This window comes from Idiotropiscis lumnitzeri, chromosome 18 (assembly GCF_059441095.1).
Source record: "Idiotropiscis lumnitzeri isolate Australia: NSW breed Sydney's pygmy pipehorse chromosome 18, RoL_Ilum_1.0, whole genome shotgun sequence".
Taxonomy (NCBI): domain Eukaryota; kingdom Metazoa; phylum Chordata; class Actinopteri; order Syngnathiformes; family Syngnathidae; genus Idiotropiscis; species Idiotropiscis lumnitzeri.
Window position 1 is genome coordinate 9478533 of NC_142408.1, and position 20131 is coordinate 9498663.

The 20131-nt window shown below is 40.2% G+C and overlaps 1 protein-coding gene across 1 annotated transcript in view; it reads right to left on the reverse strand.

Annotated features, from left to right (window-relative positions):
• unm_sa34860 (un-named sa34860) overlaps positions 1-20131 on the reverse strand; it is a 140324-nt gene that overhangs the window by 115337 nt on the left and 4856 nt on the right. Inside the window, exon 2 of the mRNA XM_088281833.1 lies at positions 397-529. Within this exon, the coding sequence (XP_088137959.1) occupies positions 397-418 (22 nt within the window). The 5' untranslated portion in view covers positions 419-529. The remainder of the gene's footprint in view (positions 1-396; positions 530-20131) is intronic.

Consider the following 20131-nt stretch of genomic DNA (forward strand, 5'->3'; position numbering starts at 1 on the left):
TGCAATAACATCTTCACTTTCCCCCTCCTCAGGGACTCAGCCATGTAAACAAGTGACATCCAACAGAACACTTGTTTAGAGTTTGCTTGCATTCAATTCTGCCGGTCATTCTGAGGGTACGTATATAATCCCGCGCAATGTCCCCTCAAGATTTGTGGCTGTCCAGCTCAACACATTACTGCGGCGCTACCAACATACAGTCATGTTATTAATCATTTTTAATTTTTAATGCCACTCATGATCACTTGAATAAGAAGTTGAAATTGCCTTTGTCACTGCTACGTTTGAGGTTCCAAACCATCTCTTCATTTGGTTTCCTAACTCCCTCAGATTCGTTATCAGAAATTCACACACGCACGCACGAGTCCTCAAGTCAAAAGTCTTTTTCAACCTCACCTTTAATGTCTTGGCTTTTCATTTCCTCACTCTGCCTGAAATCCGCTCATTTAAGTCGTCCCATTTGCTTCGGAACTCCCGAAAGCTCTTTCGAGGGCTGTTACCTCCATGTCCTACCAGGAATTCTCACGTCCTAAAGGAGCATAAAACACAGATAGACTTAGTGAGACAAAATATAGTAGAAGCCCACATGCGCACAAATTGAATAAATCTTCACAGATTATACAGCTCGGCAACCTGATTGCAAACGTGCAGTTACTGCAGTACTTTGGAGAAAGCATTCATGTGCAAGAAGAAGAAAGTTACACAAAACCACTAGTCCACATTTCACAGTGTATTTCTCTGCATTTTGACGCGTGTATTTGATCAGGTGCCAATTTGGCCCGTGTGCCAAATTGGATTTCAAATTGTCGCAGTCAGACCCAATCATACGGCCTTATTCATGACACTGCAGATATTTTTACTCAGCTCTTGCGGGATGAGTCACAATCTCCGCTAATGGAATGGCCTAATCTGTTTCAAGAGCCACCTTATAGCTCCATTATGCATTTTCTTTCAATATTAAAACTAAATCTAACGACATTTTGTATGGTGCTGATGGTGAGACCAGAGTAGTCACCTTGTACTCATCACCTCCGTGCGGTTTGGAGCATCTGCTCGTTATCTCATAACTTCACGGAGGGGTTGATCTACATTTCAAAATTTGTGTGGTTTTTGACATTTAAGTTTTATCTTGCAAAGGAGAAAATAAATTTTGTACATTTTTTAACTAAATAATTGCAAAAGAAATCTGTAATTAACAATTTTTTTGTGAGGCTTTTAACAGATATTCAGGTCAATAATATCTTGGAATAAATCAGTGGTGGGCGGTGAAGGCCTTCAAGGCCTAACATAATCCAGAAATTGTGATCATATTTATGATACATATTTCAAAACACAATATACAAGAAGAGCAGAATCCTCCTTGATGCTTACGGTTTGTCTTATGTCCTGTTGTACTAAATGATAAAACAACAAATATTGCAAATGTTTCTACAATAAAGAGTTCTGAATCACACATTTGATGCCACTTGGCATTCACATTTCTGTATTTGTAATCCGACAAGCAGCACAGGAAAAATCCTCTTCATAAGCATTAAGTCACAATGTGATTCGGCAGCATTTGTGACGCTTTTGCGTGATGGAAGTCATGCCTTCCGAAATTCCACGACACTGTCCCCAATTAGCTCGGAATGCTGCTGCTCGGCTGTTCTCCAGCTCCCCTCCCACGATAGTCCTTTATTCTTGCTTTGGCTCCCTGTCAGTTTTAAGAGGCAGTACAAAAATGTTAACAGTCACTTCGAGAGCTCTCAATGGCCAGGATCGTCGATACCGGCATCTGGTGTCACTTTATTGTACTAAAGAGGTCATTGCAGTCTGCGGACCCCCCTTTAACTTTACGACTCTGCTTGGGTCCATTTTTTTTTTTATGTACCAGAATCATCACACCTAATGAACCCTGACAAATATGAATGAATGCAAGTTGATCATCCAAGTAAACATAGCGACTGAATCACGACGTTGCCGCGGAGGAGATCCATTGCAGACAACATATGTATGGATCACTACTCATCACTCATTGCCCGAGCTCGTGTGAAAGATTACAAAAGATGCATGTTCCGGGAGCAAAGTGCTCTTGTGCGCATGTCACTCAGTCTCATTCTAAAATACATAAATGGGTAAAATGAAAGGACAAGTGAGTCATGGCTTCTGGAAAAATGCCAGATCCCGAATTAAAATCCCGTTTGAGCTTTTAGTATGCCGAACGCATTGTGGATCACTATCCAACTGTGTTGGCAGCCTCGCTCCCTCCCTGCCTTTGATGCCAGCTGAGTGCGAGCAAGAGATGGGACATGAAGACATGGCGAGGGGGCGGCGGCGTTGCGGTTCGATGCAGATGTTAAGTGCAAAGTACAGTCGACATGAGGTGTGGAAAGTGTTTCATAAGTTTTCTCCCTGCAGGCTGAATGGATGGAGAGAAATTGCTTGGAAAGGTAGAATTGGTGCATTACTTAGCAGATGAGAACGAGGGACTCATTGCCTTAAAGCTTTTGGCCTTGTGAGGCGATTTGGGCTTTTATCTTATATCAAATTGAAAGCGTGATTACTGGACGAGGACAGATGCTTATTTTATATTTGAAATAAGTGATGGAATTCTGACTTTTTTTTCCCCCACATACTTGATTTGTGAAAATATATAGTTCTCGTGCCAGTCCCTGAGTAAAGAGGCATTAGCAATACGCAGTGAGGAATGCCCCCGGTGCATCCCGTGTTGACAAATCCGTCTCCTGCTTCTAATCAATACTAAGCAATATTAGGATGACCTCTAATATAACAATGCAGACAATTATCTACACCAGTGGAATGAAATCAGCAAAGTTCGAATCAAGGTAACTGGATTGAAGACGCCTTTTGGATTAAAAATCTCGAAAAAAAATCCTGACAATCTACAGAGACATGCCGACAAAAAAAAAAAATCTTATTTTGTCTATCAGTTAAATGACACAAATACTTTTTGGCAGCAATGTCGTATGTCGTAATTGTCCTGGTTCAAGCCAACAATCCGCTGATGGTGGGGCCAGTCTGGCGGGCGACTTTTCGCCGAGACATCCCGGCGGGCGGTTGCGATGTCGACGCTTACGGAATCGCAGGGGCCACATTGATGACACGAATCACCGGAGAGATGCGTGACCGGCCCGAACGGGCCAATCGTGACGTGGGCAGGCCATTGGCGCAGTGCGGGAACAGAAACCTGCATTTTCTCCTCAATGCGTGCTTCTGATAGCAGTGTAAAATTAAATGACACTTGACATGCTTCAAATACAGCGTAGGAGGTCTTGCGCATTCGTTCAAAAATTGAGATTACCTCTCGTGTTCTTCAGGAAGTGAAGACTGGCAGCGCAAATGACGAGTTCAAAGTTACTCGCACTGTCGCATTTGCTGGGTATTTTTTGAACTTTTTTTTTTTTTTTCCGTCCTTGAGCATCTGTCTCTCACTCCGCCCCTCTCCCTTGTCTCCTTACTTCAGCATCGTTTCCGTCCCGCTCCATTTCCACGTCTGTCTACCCCATCTCAGAGCATCCAGGCCTGACTCATCCTCACTTTCAAGTTTGTTTGCGAATTGCCACCTTTCCTCCCCGCCGCGCGCTCCCCTCGGTGGTTGTGGACTCTCCCTCCAGAGTCCGTTCTCGCCGAAGCTGAGCAGCTGGTTCCAAGCCCAACTTGGCTGCTTCAGACGATGTGGGGTCTGTTTGGATTCCTTTTCACAATTTTTCATCAAGAGCTGTGCCCTCATCTAGCAGACACTCTCGGGAGGTCTGATTGCCAGAGCCAGAAGGACAGACTTGCTGCACTGTTATCTTTATGATGTAGAAACAGCCTAATTTCACACTGGCGTGTGAGGTTATGTTGGGATAATCCACGGATCTATACAGAATGTGTGTCACCACTTTGTGTAATTGCTGCACTAAAGAGCCAAGTGGGTTGGCTGCTCTGTGTTTAATGTCAGCTTTTATTGGAAAGCTGTTATTAGGGTGGATGTTAAACATGCTTTGGCACCATTTTGAATCCGAGTAATGTGTATGACGATTGCGATACATGATTGAAATTTCTAATGACAGTGACATTTGTTGTTACTATTTTATACTTTTGAATTATTGTACATATTTTAGAAACTAATCCTTTTGCTTGATACTATTGAAGGATTGTATTATGTTAGTGGCAATCATTAACAGGTTCATATTTGCTGCAGGTGTTAAGCATTTATTAAACATAAAGGAAATGAAACTAGAAATACCATAACATTTGTATTCATAACACTTTCATCCTTATATGATCTGTTATTTATGCAGAATTGATAAGTAATAAAAGCTAGGCCTATACAAAACATTTATTTTACAATTGACTAAATGTGTAAGTAACATGTTTTAAGTTTTCAATTGCAAAAACAAATGTTAGGCAGAAAATGCCATTTTATGATATTCACATTGGCAAAATACATGGTTGAAGGGTGACCTCAACATCAATAACACACAACAAATTTTAGAAATTGAATGATGGGGTCCAGAGAAAATTAGATTGTGTCGGGGGGGAAAAAAAAAAAAACCTTGTTTCGGCGATTGTTTTTAAAATGATTATTCTTCGCTATATCTCCTCGTCACTAGCATTTCATTTGCTACTGATGGAAGCCCTTTTCCAAATGGCGGACAAGTTTCAGTTAAAATTATCCACCAATAAACTTGTACGGGCGTAAATTCCATGAGGCTATCCAAATCATGCGTCAAAAATCACTGTGGCATTTCAAAGAGCAGCACTTTCCCGAAAAAATCGAATTAAATATCACAAATTCATTATTCCCGAGAAGAGCAGTTATTGGCAGTAAAATAGTCAGGTACTTTAGGAATCAATGTTTTTTTTCTTGTTTTGGAGAATCTTAGCAGTCATTGAGATTCAGTCCACAAAGATGGTGGCCAGATTGACAAAGACATTTGTTAAAAATCCAACAAAAAGTTTTTCATTTGAAAATGACAAACTTGCCATTTAAACCGACATGCAAAAATGTGGATAAAATTGAATCGAGCCAAGCCAATATTTGGCATTCATTAATTTTCTGACGGAGAATTCACAAGTGGCTTTCCAAATATCTGACTCTGGCATTCAAATCGGCGACTGCAGCTTTAAAATCCTGTATGCATGCAGCACGGTCACAAGGCACAATACAGAAAATCGAAGATTAACAGAGCCCACTGGGTACCTATTCAATTTAAAATATGTGGCTTAGGGCTGGCCTGCGGTCAACACCAGAGACACACAGGCACTGAATTTAAGCAGACATGAGAGTCCTACTGTACGATTGGCTATAATTGAAGTGAATGACATTTCAAACTCACTGATGCATGTCATCTTCAAAATCGTAGCGCTTTTTGAACAGGTGATACGGTCATTTACATCTGCTGGCAACACGGCAAGCAGACTTCATTTCATATAATCAAGTAGCGCAACGCAGCAAGTCGATCGAGGAGTTTAAAAAATTCAAAAAGTCGAACCAAGTCGTTTGTATTTGCTTTCCAGTCACTTGCAAACTCCCAAGTCTTGTTGAATGAAGATTTATTTTCTTTAAAGTTGATCTAATTCATGATTTAACCTAAAATGTGAGTAAATACTGTAGCTGTATGACATGTTAGAATGGTTGCAGCATTCCAAAACTGGGATAAATCATGCACTCCGGTGAGGTTAAGTGGTTTGCCTCTATTTGTATAATCCTGTTTGCAGTGCAAAGGCAAGTGAACGCAAACGCAGACAAAAATTTAGCTTGAGACTGACAAAAAAAAAATTGTGAAAATGACAGATCGTGTTTAGGAAACCTTGAGGGAGGAAAACACAAACACATTTGACAGTGCAGAAAACAAAACAACAAATAGACAAATGGAAAAAAAAAATAGACAAGGGAAGCAAATCCAAAAGAACTAATCAGACTGAGCAGATGATTGGCTGAGCACCATGAAGGGCTGACATGATTAAGAAATGAGACACAGGTGCACTACAACAATCTTGTGCAGAAAGAACTTGGACAGATTTCCTCAAGAGCAGAATATAAATTGAGATACACGCACGTCAAAGCGTAAAACATGATCTACGTCGCAAAAGAGACACATGGCTGTGTTTATCATTGCCTTCGCTGACACCTGACCATCTGCATCTTCATTGTCAGTAATGATCATCGTGCCGCGGGAAATAATTGCAAAACAAGCCGACGCCAATCAAGAGTAATTGCAGACAAAATACTTATTCATTGCAGGCCGTCAAACGTGAAATACCCTCTGATACATCGCAACTACCTCTCAGTAAATCACACAGCACACTCAACACACACAGAAAAAGAATCATGCTGAGGGTGTGCAAATCCTGCAATGGGCTCCATGGCCTGAAGCTCGGTCTAAGTCTTGGCAGGGATTGGCTAAATTTTGTTTTGGTATTTTTGCAGAAGCGTGCATCCTATGCGCCGTTGTGGGTGTGGCCACAGCCAATTTGAATCGCCACAAATCAAAGCGGCTAGTCTCATTCCTTTTAAAATTGCAGACCTTGATGTGTACAATGAAGAAACTGGAAGAGGTCAAAGCTTATAAAAGGAACTACAACAAGACCTCTTCAATGATGTCATGTTCACCAGGTGGACCACAGATCAGATTACCAGCTGTATAAATAACGTGTAAATTTTCTAGCTTCAGGGGGAGTCACACTGGATCCAAAAAGGATCTTAAAAAGGACAACTTCCTATTACATCTGGACTCGCACCATCTCCTCTAGCTAACGGCACTTATAGAACGGTACATAAAGTTTAGGTACTGAGCACATTTTGCAGGAGACAAATGTTTAAGCCTTGGCAGAGGTCTTGAATCTCTTACGTTCTCCTTCGATGTTACATGTCAAAATTCAAGACCTCAACTTTAAATGAAGCCTTCAAGCTAAACATGGATTTTATTGATGTACGACGAAGCCTTTTTGAAGTTATTAATATTCATTTCAAGTACGCCTCACTCAAAGACCAGCCTAGTTTCAACTAATGATGTTTCTTTGTGTCTTCAAGATGAAAAGACTTGCGGAGAAAGGATTCTGTCAAACAAATTTGTCAATGTCGACTTTTGCTAATTGTTGTCCCCATAACCGATAAATAGGGTTCACTCATTACAAAAATACAGGAGGAAAATATCGTTCTCAGTTTGCTGAAAAGCATTTTTTTCCCTCAGATTTCTTCTCGAAAAAATGACAAACATCTCTTATTTATTTTTACAGACATTTTTACAACAGCATCATTTTTTTTTAAACGCACACTTGTCGTAAATCCATCCCGGTGTGTATGCATGCGTTTTATGGACGTAATAAAGTTTAGAGTGTTATTGATTTGGACTTGGTCCTGACTCACAGCTATCAGCTTCATCACCACGCCGACCTGGATCGACTGCATTAATTCCAGCGGACAATAAAACTTGAACTGTTCCGCTGATCACCGCGCCACGACTCAAAACTGATTGTTCTGCACTATTAGACTGGGGGGGAGGAGCGGTAGAGGTGAAAAGATGGGAGCAGGGTGAAGGTAAATGTAGGCCAATCAAATTTAACTAGGACAAAACAGAATGCAGGCGAGCAGGATTTTGAGATGCAATTAATTGAAATGCTGATCGAGAGTCATGTGAAAAATATGCCACCTATTCATGTGTGAAATAATGGTGAAAGAAGACTAGAAGAGCAATATCTGACAAGGTTAAAATGCACTTAAAAAGTTTCAGTAATAAAATAATTTTAACTGTCTTGGACAAAATGATGGGACTTAACCAGTTTTGTCCCGGACAAAATAAAGGACTTGTAGTGCTGAAATAAATTAACGAGGAAACGATAGCCCAGATGTGAGATTATTGCAATTATTCCAAAGAAAAGCAATGGCAGGAAATGTCCACAGGAAATAAAAATGCAAACGTTTTAGACCACCTGGCTCACCTCTCTAATGAATCATAAACTTTTATTGGGAAGGCGTCTTTAAACTTTCTTCACAGGGAGAAATTTATGAGCTCAGATGACCTTAACGCTACTGTCGCTTAGCATTTGGCATTTTTGTGAATGGGATCCAGCAGTGTGTGCACGGGCTCTCAAAAAGGACGATAAATGAGCACTTCAAATGATCACAAATGTTCACTTTGGTCAAATAAGGGAAATGTAATGAATTAAGCACATCTAGGGGAAGCAGGAACTAAATGGAAAACAGGAAACGAAATGCAAGTAAACTAGCGCGACAACAAGCCACACCTGGGTAAGACACTGTCACCACGAGTGACAGAGAAAGCTGATTGGTAGACACGAGGGACTGGGCTGACGAGAAAAAAAAAAAACCCTCGGTAAAAACCTAAATGTGCCGTCTTTTCTACCTTATTCCACTTCATTTTCAGAGAGATTGGTAAGGAAAACGAAAGGGAAAGTATCAGATGCTGCGACGATTACAAGAAGCAATTAAGGAAAAGTTTTGGAAGACTGATATCATCTCCGCTGCCACAACAAACCATATCATTATGTGACAGTGTAATCACGATCATATTGCTGAGCAGGTCGCATATGCCCTTGTCATCTTTCACTGACTTGACATGACTGCATAATGAAGCTGCAGGCAGATGCTGTCTGGGACTTCCCATTGGCTGACAACGAATGCAGAAGACCAGTAGCCATGTTGCCTATTCTGATTGATACACTGACTGACAAATGACAAATCAATCACGTTTTAAAACAATAATTTAGTTTTTAAATGCATCACTGAGTTCTTAGAGGAACATTCTGTAAGTTGAATTCTATAGTATACACTTTTGTTAAATATGTTTTTTTCCCCTATATTTTAGTTTGCATAATAATACTGCAAAATGCGATTATTAAAGCATCATTCATTGCGTCAGACTAGATTTACTGCCACCAGACAGAGCGGAAATGACATCTGCCAAAGTCCAACATGGTGAAGCGATCATTATGAATTGAACAATAAATGACACGAGACTAGCACTCATAAAGAGTCAACAAACAACGTGTCTGTTATCGCAAGGTGATTCCGCCATGTACAAGGTCTGAGAATCAGACATGGACTTTACCAATATTTTTTCCCACCTCTCAACAGGTTGGCATTTGCAACATCTCTGCTCAACGGAGTGCCAAACAAATTTGATTGTTGATGTGTGGGTCGAGTCAGGAAGAGTATGCGGCACCCTTTTTTGGGAATACAAATATCTCACTAGCGATTGTCAATCCGCACTCCGTGGCAGCAACTAGCAATGGCAACTGATGATTGAACTCAACAAATTTGCAGGCTAAAGATATTAAGACTTAGCTGCCCTGCTGCTAGTTTTTCTAACTAGCCTCATGTTTAAATACATTCAGAGATTTGTTGGCAAATAGCATACATTATAAAGGATTGAAAGGTAATTGATGAAAAATTTAGCACCATGTCTATTGCGTCAAACTTTTTGTCACTATTTCGGTTGATTTTTTTTAGTAAAATGCTGGAAAAGCACTCATCGAAGAATCTTTATGGTTGTGATGGCGTGATTGTTTGTTTGTTAAATGTCCTTTGCATCTCTTTTGAGCAAAAGCAGAATAAAGAAAAAAAAATATGGATGGACCGACCCACCCATATGCATAATGGCTTATCCTGTCGAAGGTTGCGCGGAGCTAGTGCCTCTCCCCACCTGACATGAGGCAAAATGCAGACTACACACTGGACTGGTCGCCAGTCAATCACAGGGCACATGGAGACAGGAACATTCACACTGACATTCACACGGTCACTGAGTTGGAAATGAACCCACATTGCCTGCAAGTCAGGTAGGTGAACCACTAAACCGTCAGTGACATAAAATATCCATCCATCCATCCATTTTCTATACCGCCTCTTTACACTCCTTTCCACTTGAGCGAGAGACGGGTCCGGCCAATCGCAGGCCACAAGACACAAAAAACTATTCACACGATATTCACACCTTAGAACAATTTGGTCTTTACTAAAGCTACCGTGCATGTTTTTGAATGTAGGAGGAAGCCGTAGAGGTATATATTTAGTTCATCTACTTATTTTATTTTTTTTCTTAAGATTGCAGTCTCTTCCTACCAGACGTGAACGAGTCTGCAAAACAGCAGACTGAGTCCACAAAGTTGGCCTGCGCCTCTGCGAGATTATGACGAGTGCAGATTATGGAAGTATGGAAAATCACATTAACACCTGACCTATTGTGGCAAGTCCTGCTGATGCTGCAGGTAAGAGCAAGAGAGAGAAATAAGGACGGAAGGAGAAGCTTTCACGTGGAAAAACAATCATCGGAAAGTGAAGCAGAGACAACCAATATGAAAAGCCAGGAAAATAAATGAAACCCAACAAGACCATTTCCGACTGGATGTACGAGTGACTTTTCTCTCTTGTTGCAGGGATGTCAGATAAATATCTTATTTAAATTTTATGTGTCCTTGTGGATCGGGCTAATTGCCAGAAGCAGGCACGCATGCCTTTGCGCTTGTGCTTATCTATATGGTTTAGTACAACGAGTGTGTTGTAGAGCTTCCGGAGAAAGCAGACAAAATGACAACCAAAATGATAAGCGGCAGTGACCTCCCTCCTCTCTTCCCAGCCACTTTAACCTTCATGCCCGACCCTTGGGACACACGCTTGCTATGCGGTGCACTCGATAGGCCATATGCACTTTCACATCGAAGATGTCAAGGCTGCGGGTGAAGAGACGATTGTGTGTGCTGTGTCATAATATCATTTGGATCATTTTCACTCAATCTGTAGGAGTCCAAAATGTGTACTTTTACTGACATTTTTTTCATTTTTTATATGCACTTAAAATGTTCGACTACTTTGTTTGTTTATAGATTAAGTGTTATGAATATATTATTCTCCAGTATGCTTCGTTTGTAATTGTAATTTCTTTGAACGTCACACGCCTGAAATCTGAAATTCTTTTTAATACGCATTAAATATTTACAATGATGCTTGATGTTCGCGTAATCCCCATGAAAGTGACTCAAGTGGTTCAACATAATCAGTTTGTACATGACGAGATTGGTGATGAGTCATATCGGAGAAAATATCATATACTGTGTAACAGAGCCTGTATTTCCTTGGCCTCAAAGGATGGCAATCCGCGTTCCAAACGGTTGAATTCTATGCAAAGCACTATTCGAAAAGTGCATGCAAAAATTTCACATCTGTAATATCTTTACAAACACCACCCGGGGTTCTCTGTACGGTGACTGTTAGAATGTTCCTCGACTCACAATGATATGATTATAAATAATGAAACCCAATAAAACTGAATGCAACACTTGATTTTAAAGACAGTTTATTAACTGGCGCTGCTGTTTTGCTATCCAAAAAAAAATAAATAAATAAAATAGATTATCCCCCCCCCCATATTCCACATAACCCCGCTAAGTAAATAACATGGAAGTTGCTCCCCTGTCTCAAATAATTTTTTGAGCCTGAAATTTCAATTCTCTACCCTTCACCTGCCAAGATCTTTATCTTGTGGTGCCATGATCCGGGAGGTATCAGCCTATGCCGGCCCCCCCAGAGGCCATCTTGAAGTGTCCTTGAATAGCAAGCCAGTGTTGTTTTCCACTCTGGTGACACAATGCGTGGCAGTCTCTGGCTTGCCATACCGCAATGAACTATTTAGGTTGTTGACAGCGCATTTGCCGCATGGAGCGAACAACAGGAATAGCAATGAAAGCAGCCTTGCTACTTTAGTGACCTTTTGGAAGTTTCGAAGAATATTAATTATCAGGTCCTTGTCTGTTTAAGTCAGCAAATGAATCAATAAATGTTGCCATTGTGAGTGTAAATTTGTTGTCTCCGTAGAGAAAAGGACAGACTTAGTGCTGATGCTGCTCTACGAACCTGTAGACTTAATGAGACGTAAACTGGCAGGATTTTTAGTGTCCGTTGAAGAAAAAAAATAAATAAATTGTGTCCGCTCTTAATTTTAATCAAAACTCCGATTGTATTAAAAGAAATTTTGTCAATGTAAACATAGCCATTGCGTCCGCCTCTGATTAATGCCGTCAGGAAGACCCCGTGAAAAGTCTTGGCACCCAAATATGTCACACTGCTCACCTGGAAATGCTTTGACAATCGCCTGTGGAACTGGAGGACAGAGAAGTTTGGCTACCCATGCTTGGAATGAAACGGCCAGATTTCTGAGATACGATCACTCTCATGAGATGGATAGAACATTTAAATGGCTTAGCACGGTTATGTGTTTAAGATGCATGAGTGCATCTTAGTCTCCGCCTTCCCACTGCTTCCAGGGCTATATTTGAACATCCAAATGCTAATTTGATTGATATGAACCCTTTTATACTAATCCTAGCGACCCAGCAAGAGATTCGTAGGGCAAAACCCTGCAAGCTCATCAAATGTGCCGTTAGTATGTCGGCCTCCACATAATTGAAGTCGTCTGATATCGCATGACAGACTCGTGCATGGCGTCTTCTGGGAATGCAATGCCAGTTAATGACTACATTATGTGATCCGCGGGAATGTAAACACCTTCGAGGGTTAAATTTAGTGACGAAGGAAAATGTCCCATCAATTCATTACACGCACACAAACAATAGTCAACAAAATAACTTGAGAAAAATAAAACGATGTGTCTTGCATCGGATGACAATTTATTCTAAATCTAATCGTGAAAATCTTGAGGGCTTCTGGTGGTTTAACATGCAAAGGGTTGGGAAAAACACTTACGAGGCACCTCTCCAGCTGAATAATTCAATTTAAGGCTGTAAAAAGCCGTTTTGTGTGTTTTCGGAGAAGCATTACATTCATACTAACAGGGTGAAATAAGTAACTTGAAATCAAAAGGACCATTTTCCAGATATTGCGCAAAAATACGATTCAACTCTTTCTCTATCTCCATAACTCAAGTCAATTCACAACGTTTACTGACGTCACTTATCGGCGTCTTTCACCAGAACTGCCAATTATATTTGTTTACCTTGTGTGACAAAATAACAGGAAGGTAGCAAATGCCCAGAGCGGGGCACTTGACCCTCTTTAGCCGGTCAGTCCCCCGCTCTCCGCCGCGATCGAGGTACAGTTTTGGCCTTGACCCTCCGGCCTTATTCATTGTCGGCCCCCCGACACCGTTCCGCTCCGGGACGGAATGGCCAACTCTGCAAATGGCTTTCCACCTAACTGAGGTTCCTCTCTGATTATGCATGAAGTTGAATACATCTGAATGGACAAAGCAAGGTAAAGGAAGAGAAAATGCGGAATGTAAATGACAGAAGAGAAGAATGGGAGTACAAAGAGGGGAGGGGGAGGAAACGGAGAGAACAATCAGAAATAAGCATTAAGTAAAAGAGAGAGGCGCTCGGCCTGGGAAGACGCGCTGTCACGTTGCGTCGCCGTGACAGACAGCAGACCGGCCTCTTGGGAGTTCTAAAATGGAACACAAACTTACACTCTCACAAAAAAAAGAAAAGACATCTAAACAGACATGCAACACCTGAAAACACAGAATAATAAATATATAATAAATGAACCGTCTTTACTGTATATGGATATATATATATATATATTTATATATTTTAATTTCATTCGTTTTTGAGATTTCCTATTTCATTGGCAGTCCTTGAATGCACCGCATGCCCCTTTGCGAAACTCAAAGGCCGTTTGCTTCCCTCCTGATTTCTTTGCTCTCAACATGTACAGTGTGTAAATACCAGAAGATGAGTTGAATGATTTCATATCGTTTGTGTAAAGTGCTAGTGCGCTTATCTGTTTGCCCATGTGTCATGTCACATCAGTTGGTAGTAGCATGTTATTTAGAAAGCGAGCATTCTAAATGATGATGTTGTGAAGGCTCGATTAAAGGTGGTTTTGTTTACGTTGACTAAGTCGAATACGGAATGCATGTCATTTATGTAACGAGTTCATGATTGTGTACATACTAGAAGCGTGGTGTTAATCCTTTATGACCTTCCCCATTATAAATGCTTCGCCACTATCCCCAATTACAAACCCCTCTTAGAGACGTATTAGTTATTTGCGGACTTTTGCTGTTCGTCCCTGTCCTCTCTTTGTTCATGTAACTACATCATATAGTGACAGGAAATACACATTTGACCTTTGTATCCAATTTTTCCTCACACTTTTGTTTGGTAGTGTGCAGTGTGATTTTTTTTTTCCCGCCTGTGAAATATGTTAAAAAAAATTGGGGAAACACTGGGAAAGAAATCGGAAAGCGCTCAAACGTCATCATTAATTGAGGACTGCTTGTATTTAAACGCTACATAAACCGCAATTGACATGCATGACCTCAACACTTAAAGGCACAAATGTCAAATGATTAAAATATATGCATTAAAATTCTCCCAGATCAGATACAATCGCGATCATTTGTCAGATAATTCATGTCAGACAGAGCCTGCGCTCACTGCTTTGTGTGAAGTAATCCCATGTGAATCGTGCGTGTGTGCTGATAATGATGACGTGTTACGCGTTGGTCTCGAGGAAACCTGCGGCCAGTCAGTGTTATCACAGATTTGTGTGTGTGTGTGTGTGTGTGTGTGTTGTGTTGTGGCAACCTGTTGGCCTTGTCAAGTCATTGAAAAACCTCATGAAAGTACTTGCTGCATGAGATTCTGATCACACCTTAAAGGGAAAGTCAACCCCAAAAAAATGTCCGTACAAGAATATGTCCTATGCTGTCCCGCCAGTCAAAACATGGCAATCGGATAAAGTCTGCGTTTGTGGAATGTGTGTTAAGCAGCAAAATCAACCTGCTTGTGGCAATCCCAGGGGGCAGCCATTTTGTCTCTTCTCTCATCATGACTCAGAAAACAGGCGACCCTTGTTTGGTCGTTACCGGAACCATGAACAACTGTGATGTCATTTTCAATCGACAGAAGTGACAAAATGGTCGCCCCCTGACATGGATATTAAAAAAAATAAATAAATAATCAATTTTACTCCATAACTCATATTCCACAAATGTAATATTAATCAGAATGCTATGTTTAGATGAGTGAAGGCTTACAGATTATTTTATTCCAAATATTTTTTTAGGTTGGCTTCCCCTTTTACAGTTTGGGGCAGTGACTAAAAAAAATTGACCAATATTCAGAGAAAACAAGCCGCTTATTAAAAACCCACATTGATGATGTGATTGATAAATAAGTATTCTCAAACAACCAATTATTTGATGTTCATATACTGTAGTGTAGTTTGTTACCAGGTTTATAATAGCGGAGTTGAGTGCTTCTGTGTCTCATAACACAGACAGAATCAATGAAGACAGTCCCTTCACAGCCTCGCAGATCAATAAAGACATCATGCACCTGGCACGAATAATTACACATCATCAAGCTGTCTATCTATGCCCACATTTCGCAGATTTCCCATCGTAGAACAGAAATTCCCTGCGACTGATGTTACGGCTCCAGTCAAATGGCGACACTCTCACTTGAGAAATAGAGGAGCTTCACCAAACATTGTTTAAGGATACTCACGTACCTTTGGAATATGGGCTTAATTTATGTCTTTTATTTTCCCAAAAGAGCTGAGTCGGGGTCAAATTTTGCTTTTACAAAAACAGGTCTTCTTGTTGTTGTAGTCAAAGAACGGTTAAAAAAAAAAATAAAAATTCACTTCAGTTTGACAGCAATGATGTGATTTCATACTAAATTACATTGAAAACATTTATTTTGCTGTTGCACATTGCACATTATTTGTTTTTAAACAATGTTACAACCACATGATTGCAGTAAAAATAGCCCACTGGCGATAGCGAAAAAACTGAATTATAGGGTGGCAATTTTGCCATAGTGCAGAGGGGACACTTCTGGCACAACTCAATTTGCTGAGGTTTCAGTTTTTTGTCTTATCGTATTTTTTTTTTTCCAGCTTGAGTAAGTGAGATACATCTTAGTTATTCAGATATATTCATTATACCTTTCTATTGCTACTGCAGATCCCATTCCAGGAACAATATTAACAACAGCCAAGTCTTTGCTATTTTATTTTATTTTTTTTGCCATTCTCAACGCAACACCTGTTCCACACTGTAATTGGACTTGTCCCCATTGGCACTCCCTAAAAGTGTCCCATGTGTGCTTCAATCCAGCATGTCAGACAATACTTTGGTAGACTGAACACAAGGAGTTGTCTTTCTGTCTCGCTTTCATTCCCCCCCTCATCATTTTTTTTTTTTTCGCCACACTGTTACGTTGCCTCTCTCAGGTAGTCCAAAACACAACAGGCCTCATCTAGCGGCTGTCTGCTGCTTTCTTTAGCAGGTTAATTATAGAATATAGCAACCGAGGAGAAGATGATTACCGCCACAGTGGTCCAATGAGCAGTTCAATGATCCCACCACAGCACTCGTAAACTTTTATTTCGTTTCTTGCGCAAATTAGAAAATCTGGACAATTAAAAGGCGCAATGAGAATGCATTAAAATACCCAACTGGGTATTGAACCGACTGAAGGTGAGGACGGTGAATGAACTAAGTTTTTCTGTGCTCAGTGAACTGTTAGAATCTTGGTCGAAACGGAAAAGTTTTGCTCATGTTTGTGGTTATTAAAAGAATGAAATAATTGGCACGAGACACTCACGTCACTTTGTGAATGGCAAACGAGGAGAACAGAATGGCAATCTAAAAACTATTGTATAAAGATAGAAAAACCCTAATTTGTAGTTAAATTATTTCTCATTTACACATTCAAAATCCATTTGGGCAAAGTTCAACACAGGTTATTCAAAGCTAGACTTCTTCTGTCGCATTTAAGCAGCCCGACTATGTCGCGCAATTGCAGTGAATGGAGGGTACCGCTTCATCCCTCTCGATAATCGTAATGATAAGTGACGTTTTTAAGCACACCGTTTCCCAAAGAATTGAAAAAAAAAATGAAGACTGAGTGCACAATAGCTGGCTCACTCCAATGCTTGTGTATTTGTAAATCGAAAGTAAAAGCCACTTGATTTTACATTGAGCACACGCCATCATTTGCTAAACTTGAAATGAGAACAGATGAAAAAAGAAAGGAAACTGAAGAAGCGATGTGAATAATAAAGTTATTTGTCGCTTTATAAAGCAAGTTTGTTTTCTTTTTTTTTTTTTTTTTGCTAAGGACGGAATGGAATGATCCCCTTATTGAAAATTTAAATAAAAATATTGCTCATAAATAGATATTCAAGTGTTATTCTTGCTCTGCTTATTCTACAGAATGATGTATTTGCCCTATTTTTATGAGGAATGAATGGCTGAGTGACACGTTTGAATATGTATAAGGTCAAGTAGGAGTTTAAAAAAAGAAAGAGAAATGCTATGATCATTTTGGGGGGGCGGGGGTGGTGTAATAGCTAAATGAACAGGTGAATTGACAGCCAAAATGAATATAAAATAAAATTTGTGCTTTATCTAACAAACGAGTAGACTGAGGTTCAATTGATATGCCGTCTGGATAGATTTGCGAGTAGTCCTGAATGACTGCATAATGACCGATTACTTGGTAGTTTGGATGGATTTTGGGGCGTAAGTCAATTAATTATGGATGCTTTGTGAGGATGGATTTGTTGGTTGTAGAAATATTGTTTGGGTGTCTGGCTCCAAGGATGGGTGGATTTGCAGACTGTTCAATGAATAAAAGAGTGACGGGTAGATTAATGATCCGATTAACGGATCAGTTTTGTAGGTAGTTCCCTGAATGAATGATAAAAGGATGTTCGACTGGTAATAAATATGGCTGGAAGGACGGCTAGTAAATAACTAGGGAGCATGCCTGGTTGACAATGAATAAAAGGATGAATATGAACTCTTCAGAAACGTTTCAACAGTTTTAGATATTGCGGTACAAAGGTCCGGGGAAAATTCAGGACGATGAACAAAAACAGTTATAAGTCACAGGCTGCATATTTTCGAGAAGGGCTGACACAGCCTGCTGGTGATAGAGAAATGTTGGAATGGGTATTCCAAAAAGGAAACGGTGTATGTGATCATTTCAGGCCGGCTATCTCCACGGGGGAGCGATCCTGCCGAGCCAGTAATCCTCTGCCTGTGCAAAACAAAAAAAAAATAGAAATATCCGGAAAAATGAAGTATGTGCTGACTGGAGTGGCTCATTGAAATATGAGACTCTGCAATGTCATCGGACCAGCTGACACTGCAGGTGTGCAGCCCATTAATATTAGCTGTTTATATGAATGTGGCACAGCCACGCAAAACTGTCACAGAATTCCTGCGGTTTGTGTGTCTAACGCTGAACTAATCCCAAAATGACATGATGTGTTCTACTAATAGCACATTGATACACGAAATAGTCATCAGTAAAGCAAGATTAGGACCTCCTCCACAATACATGATCAGAATCATCATCATGGGCAGAGCTCAAGTGGCTCCTTAGTTGAATGTGTTCAGGTCACGCATTTTCATTTTGTCAAATATCTTCCACTCAGCGGGAAAAGACTGAGCCGAAGGTTAGACCATTGCCGACTAATCCTTTGCTTTGTGATTTGGTTGCTATGGCGACAATCAGTTGGCCATGCTCTCCTCAAATTGGATCAACATTATGTATCACTTTTTGGCCTCACCGATATATATATATATATATATTTATATATATATATATATATATATATAAAAAAACACGGGTGTTTCAAAATATGCATCAATAAAAAAACTAACAAAAAAAACAACTCAAGTGCTGAATTATACTGAAAAAAGGCAATCGTGCGTGTTAATGTGTGCGTAGTTGTTTTTTTTTTTTGCCGAGCTATGTTATTTCCGAGTTTTATGATATGCATCATGCACAAGATTTCTCTCACTCCCTCTGTTTTTTTTTTTCTTCCAGTCACATACCACATGGACAACCTGCCCACCTCTGATCTTTATTTACACATTTTGAACATTTTGCATCTCCCAAAATTGCTTGATGTCAGAATATTTATGAAAAAAAGTAAGGCAATGTGTTACACACTGTGCTAAAGCGGGAGTAAAAAGATCTGATTAGCATATCGCTAACGTCAGCGTGAGCTGAGCCCACAACCCCGTGTCAATATAAGCGTTTTCTTTTCCCGGTTAGATACATCAGATACACATGAGCTGGTGTAACAAGTGACTCACTTTGTGTTTAGCTGATGTTTGCAGAGGCAATTACCTACAAAGTGCACATGAAGATGGTTTAGACTCTTCTTTTATTCTTGTCTGACTTATGAGACGCAGGATATCCGCCAATTTTGGACCATTCCACTTTAGAGGTCACATTGTAGTCAAAACTAAGCACTCACGTTGACAAACTAGAACTTCTATCAATACAAATAAAAGCAGAATGGAGTATTTATAAATAAACTCGTATTTGATATGGTACTTTGGAATTATGTGAAACAAATTCATAAAATTGCTGAGTCATCGTACATCAACCGCAAACCAAAAAAAAAAGTTGAAATGTGAATTTGAAAACAGAGAAAATCTAATTGCCCCTGATTACGAATTTGGAGTAAAGAAAAAAAAATCTGAAAGTGTTAGTTTGATGTGATAGACATCAGTGACTAAAGCATTTCGAAAGGCCGAAAGTCATTTTAAAGTTACGTGTGCAAAGCTAACCAATGAGACGGCTTAAGTAATTAAAAGTGCATGTTTACTCGCGGCTCAACTGTTTCAGGGATTCCATGCAAAGCAGAGTTGTCCAAATAGTTGCGCAGGCTATAATTTACACCTAATCTGCAACGACGCATAAAATGACCTCCGACTAAATTTCAGTCTGTTAAAAATGATGTGTACAAAGCACGTGCAGGTGTTTTCGATGTCACATTTTAGGGCTTGCGGATCGAATACTTGACATGACCAAACTATCCAACAACTCAGTGACCTGTCTGTCCATATAAGCCCTAGCGTCGAAAGATCTGCGTGTGGTTCGTCTCTGCTGACCCATGCTGTGATCAAATGCGCAGATGTGCATCGCATAAGCGCTTTGACCTTGAAGTTTATCCTCATATGCGCTTTCAAGTTTCATCTGGTCATGAGCCCTGACACTGGAGAAGGAAATGAGCCATGGAAGAATTAGGATGGCAGGTGGAAAGGTCAACAGAGTCGCTATCAAGCAAGAGGACTCACACAGAGATGGATGACGGGGAACTCAGCGGTCGGAGCCAAGACAAGCAAACTGT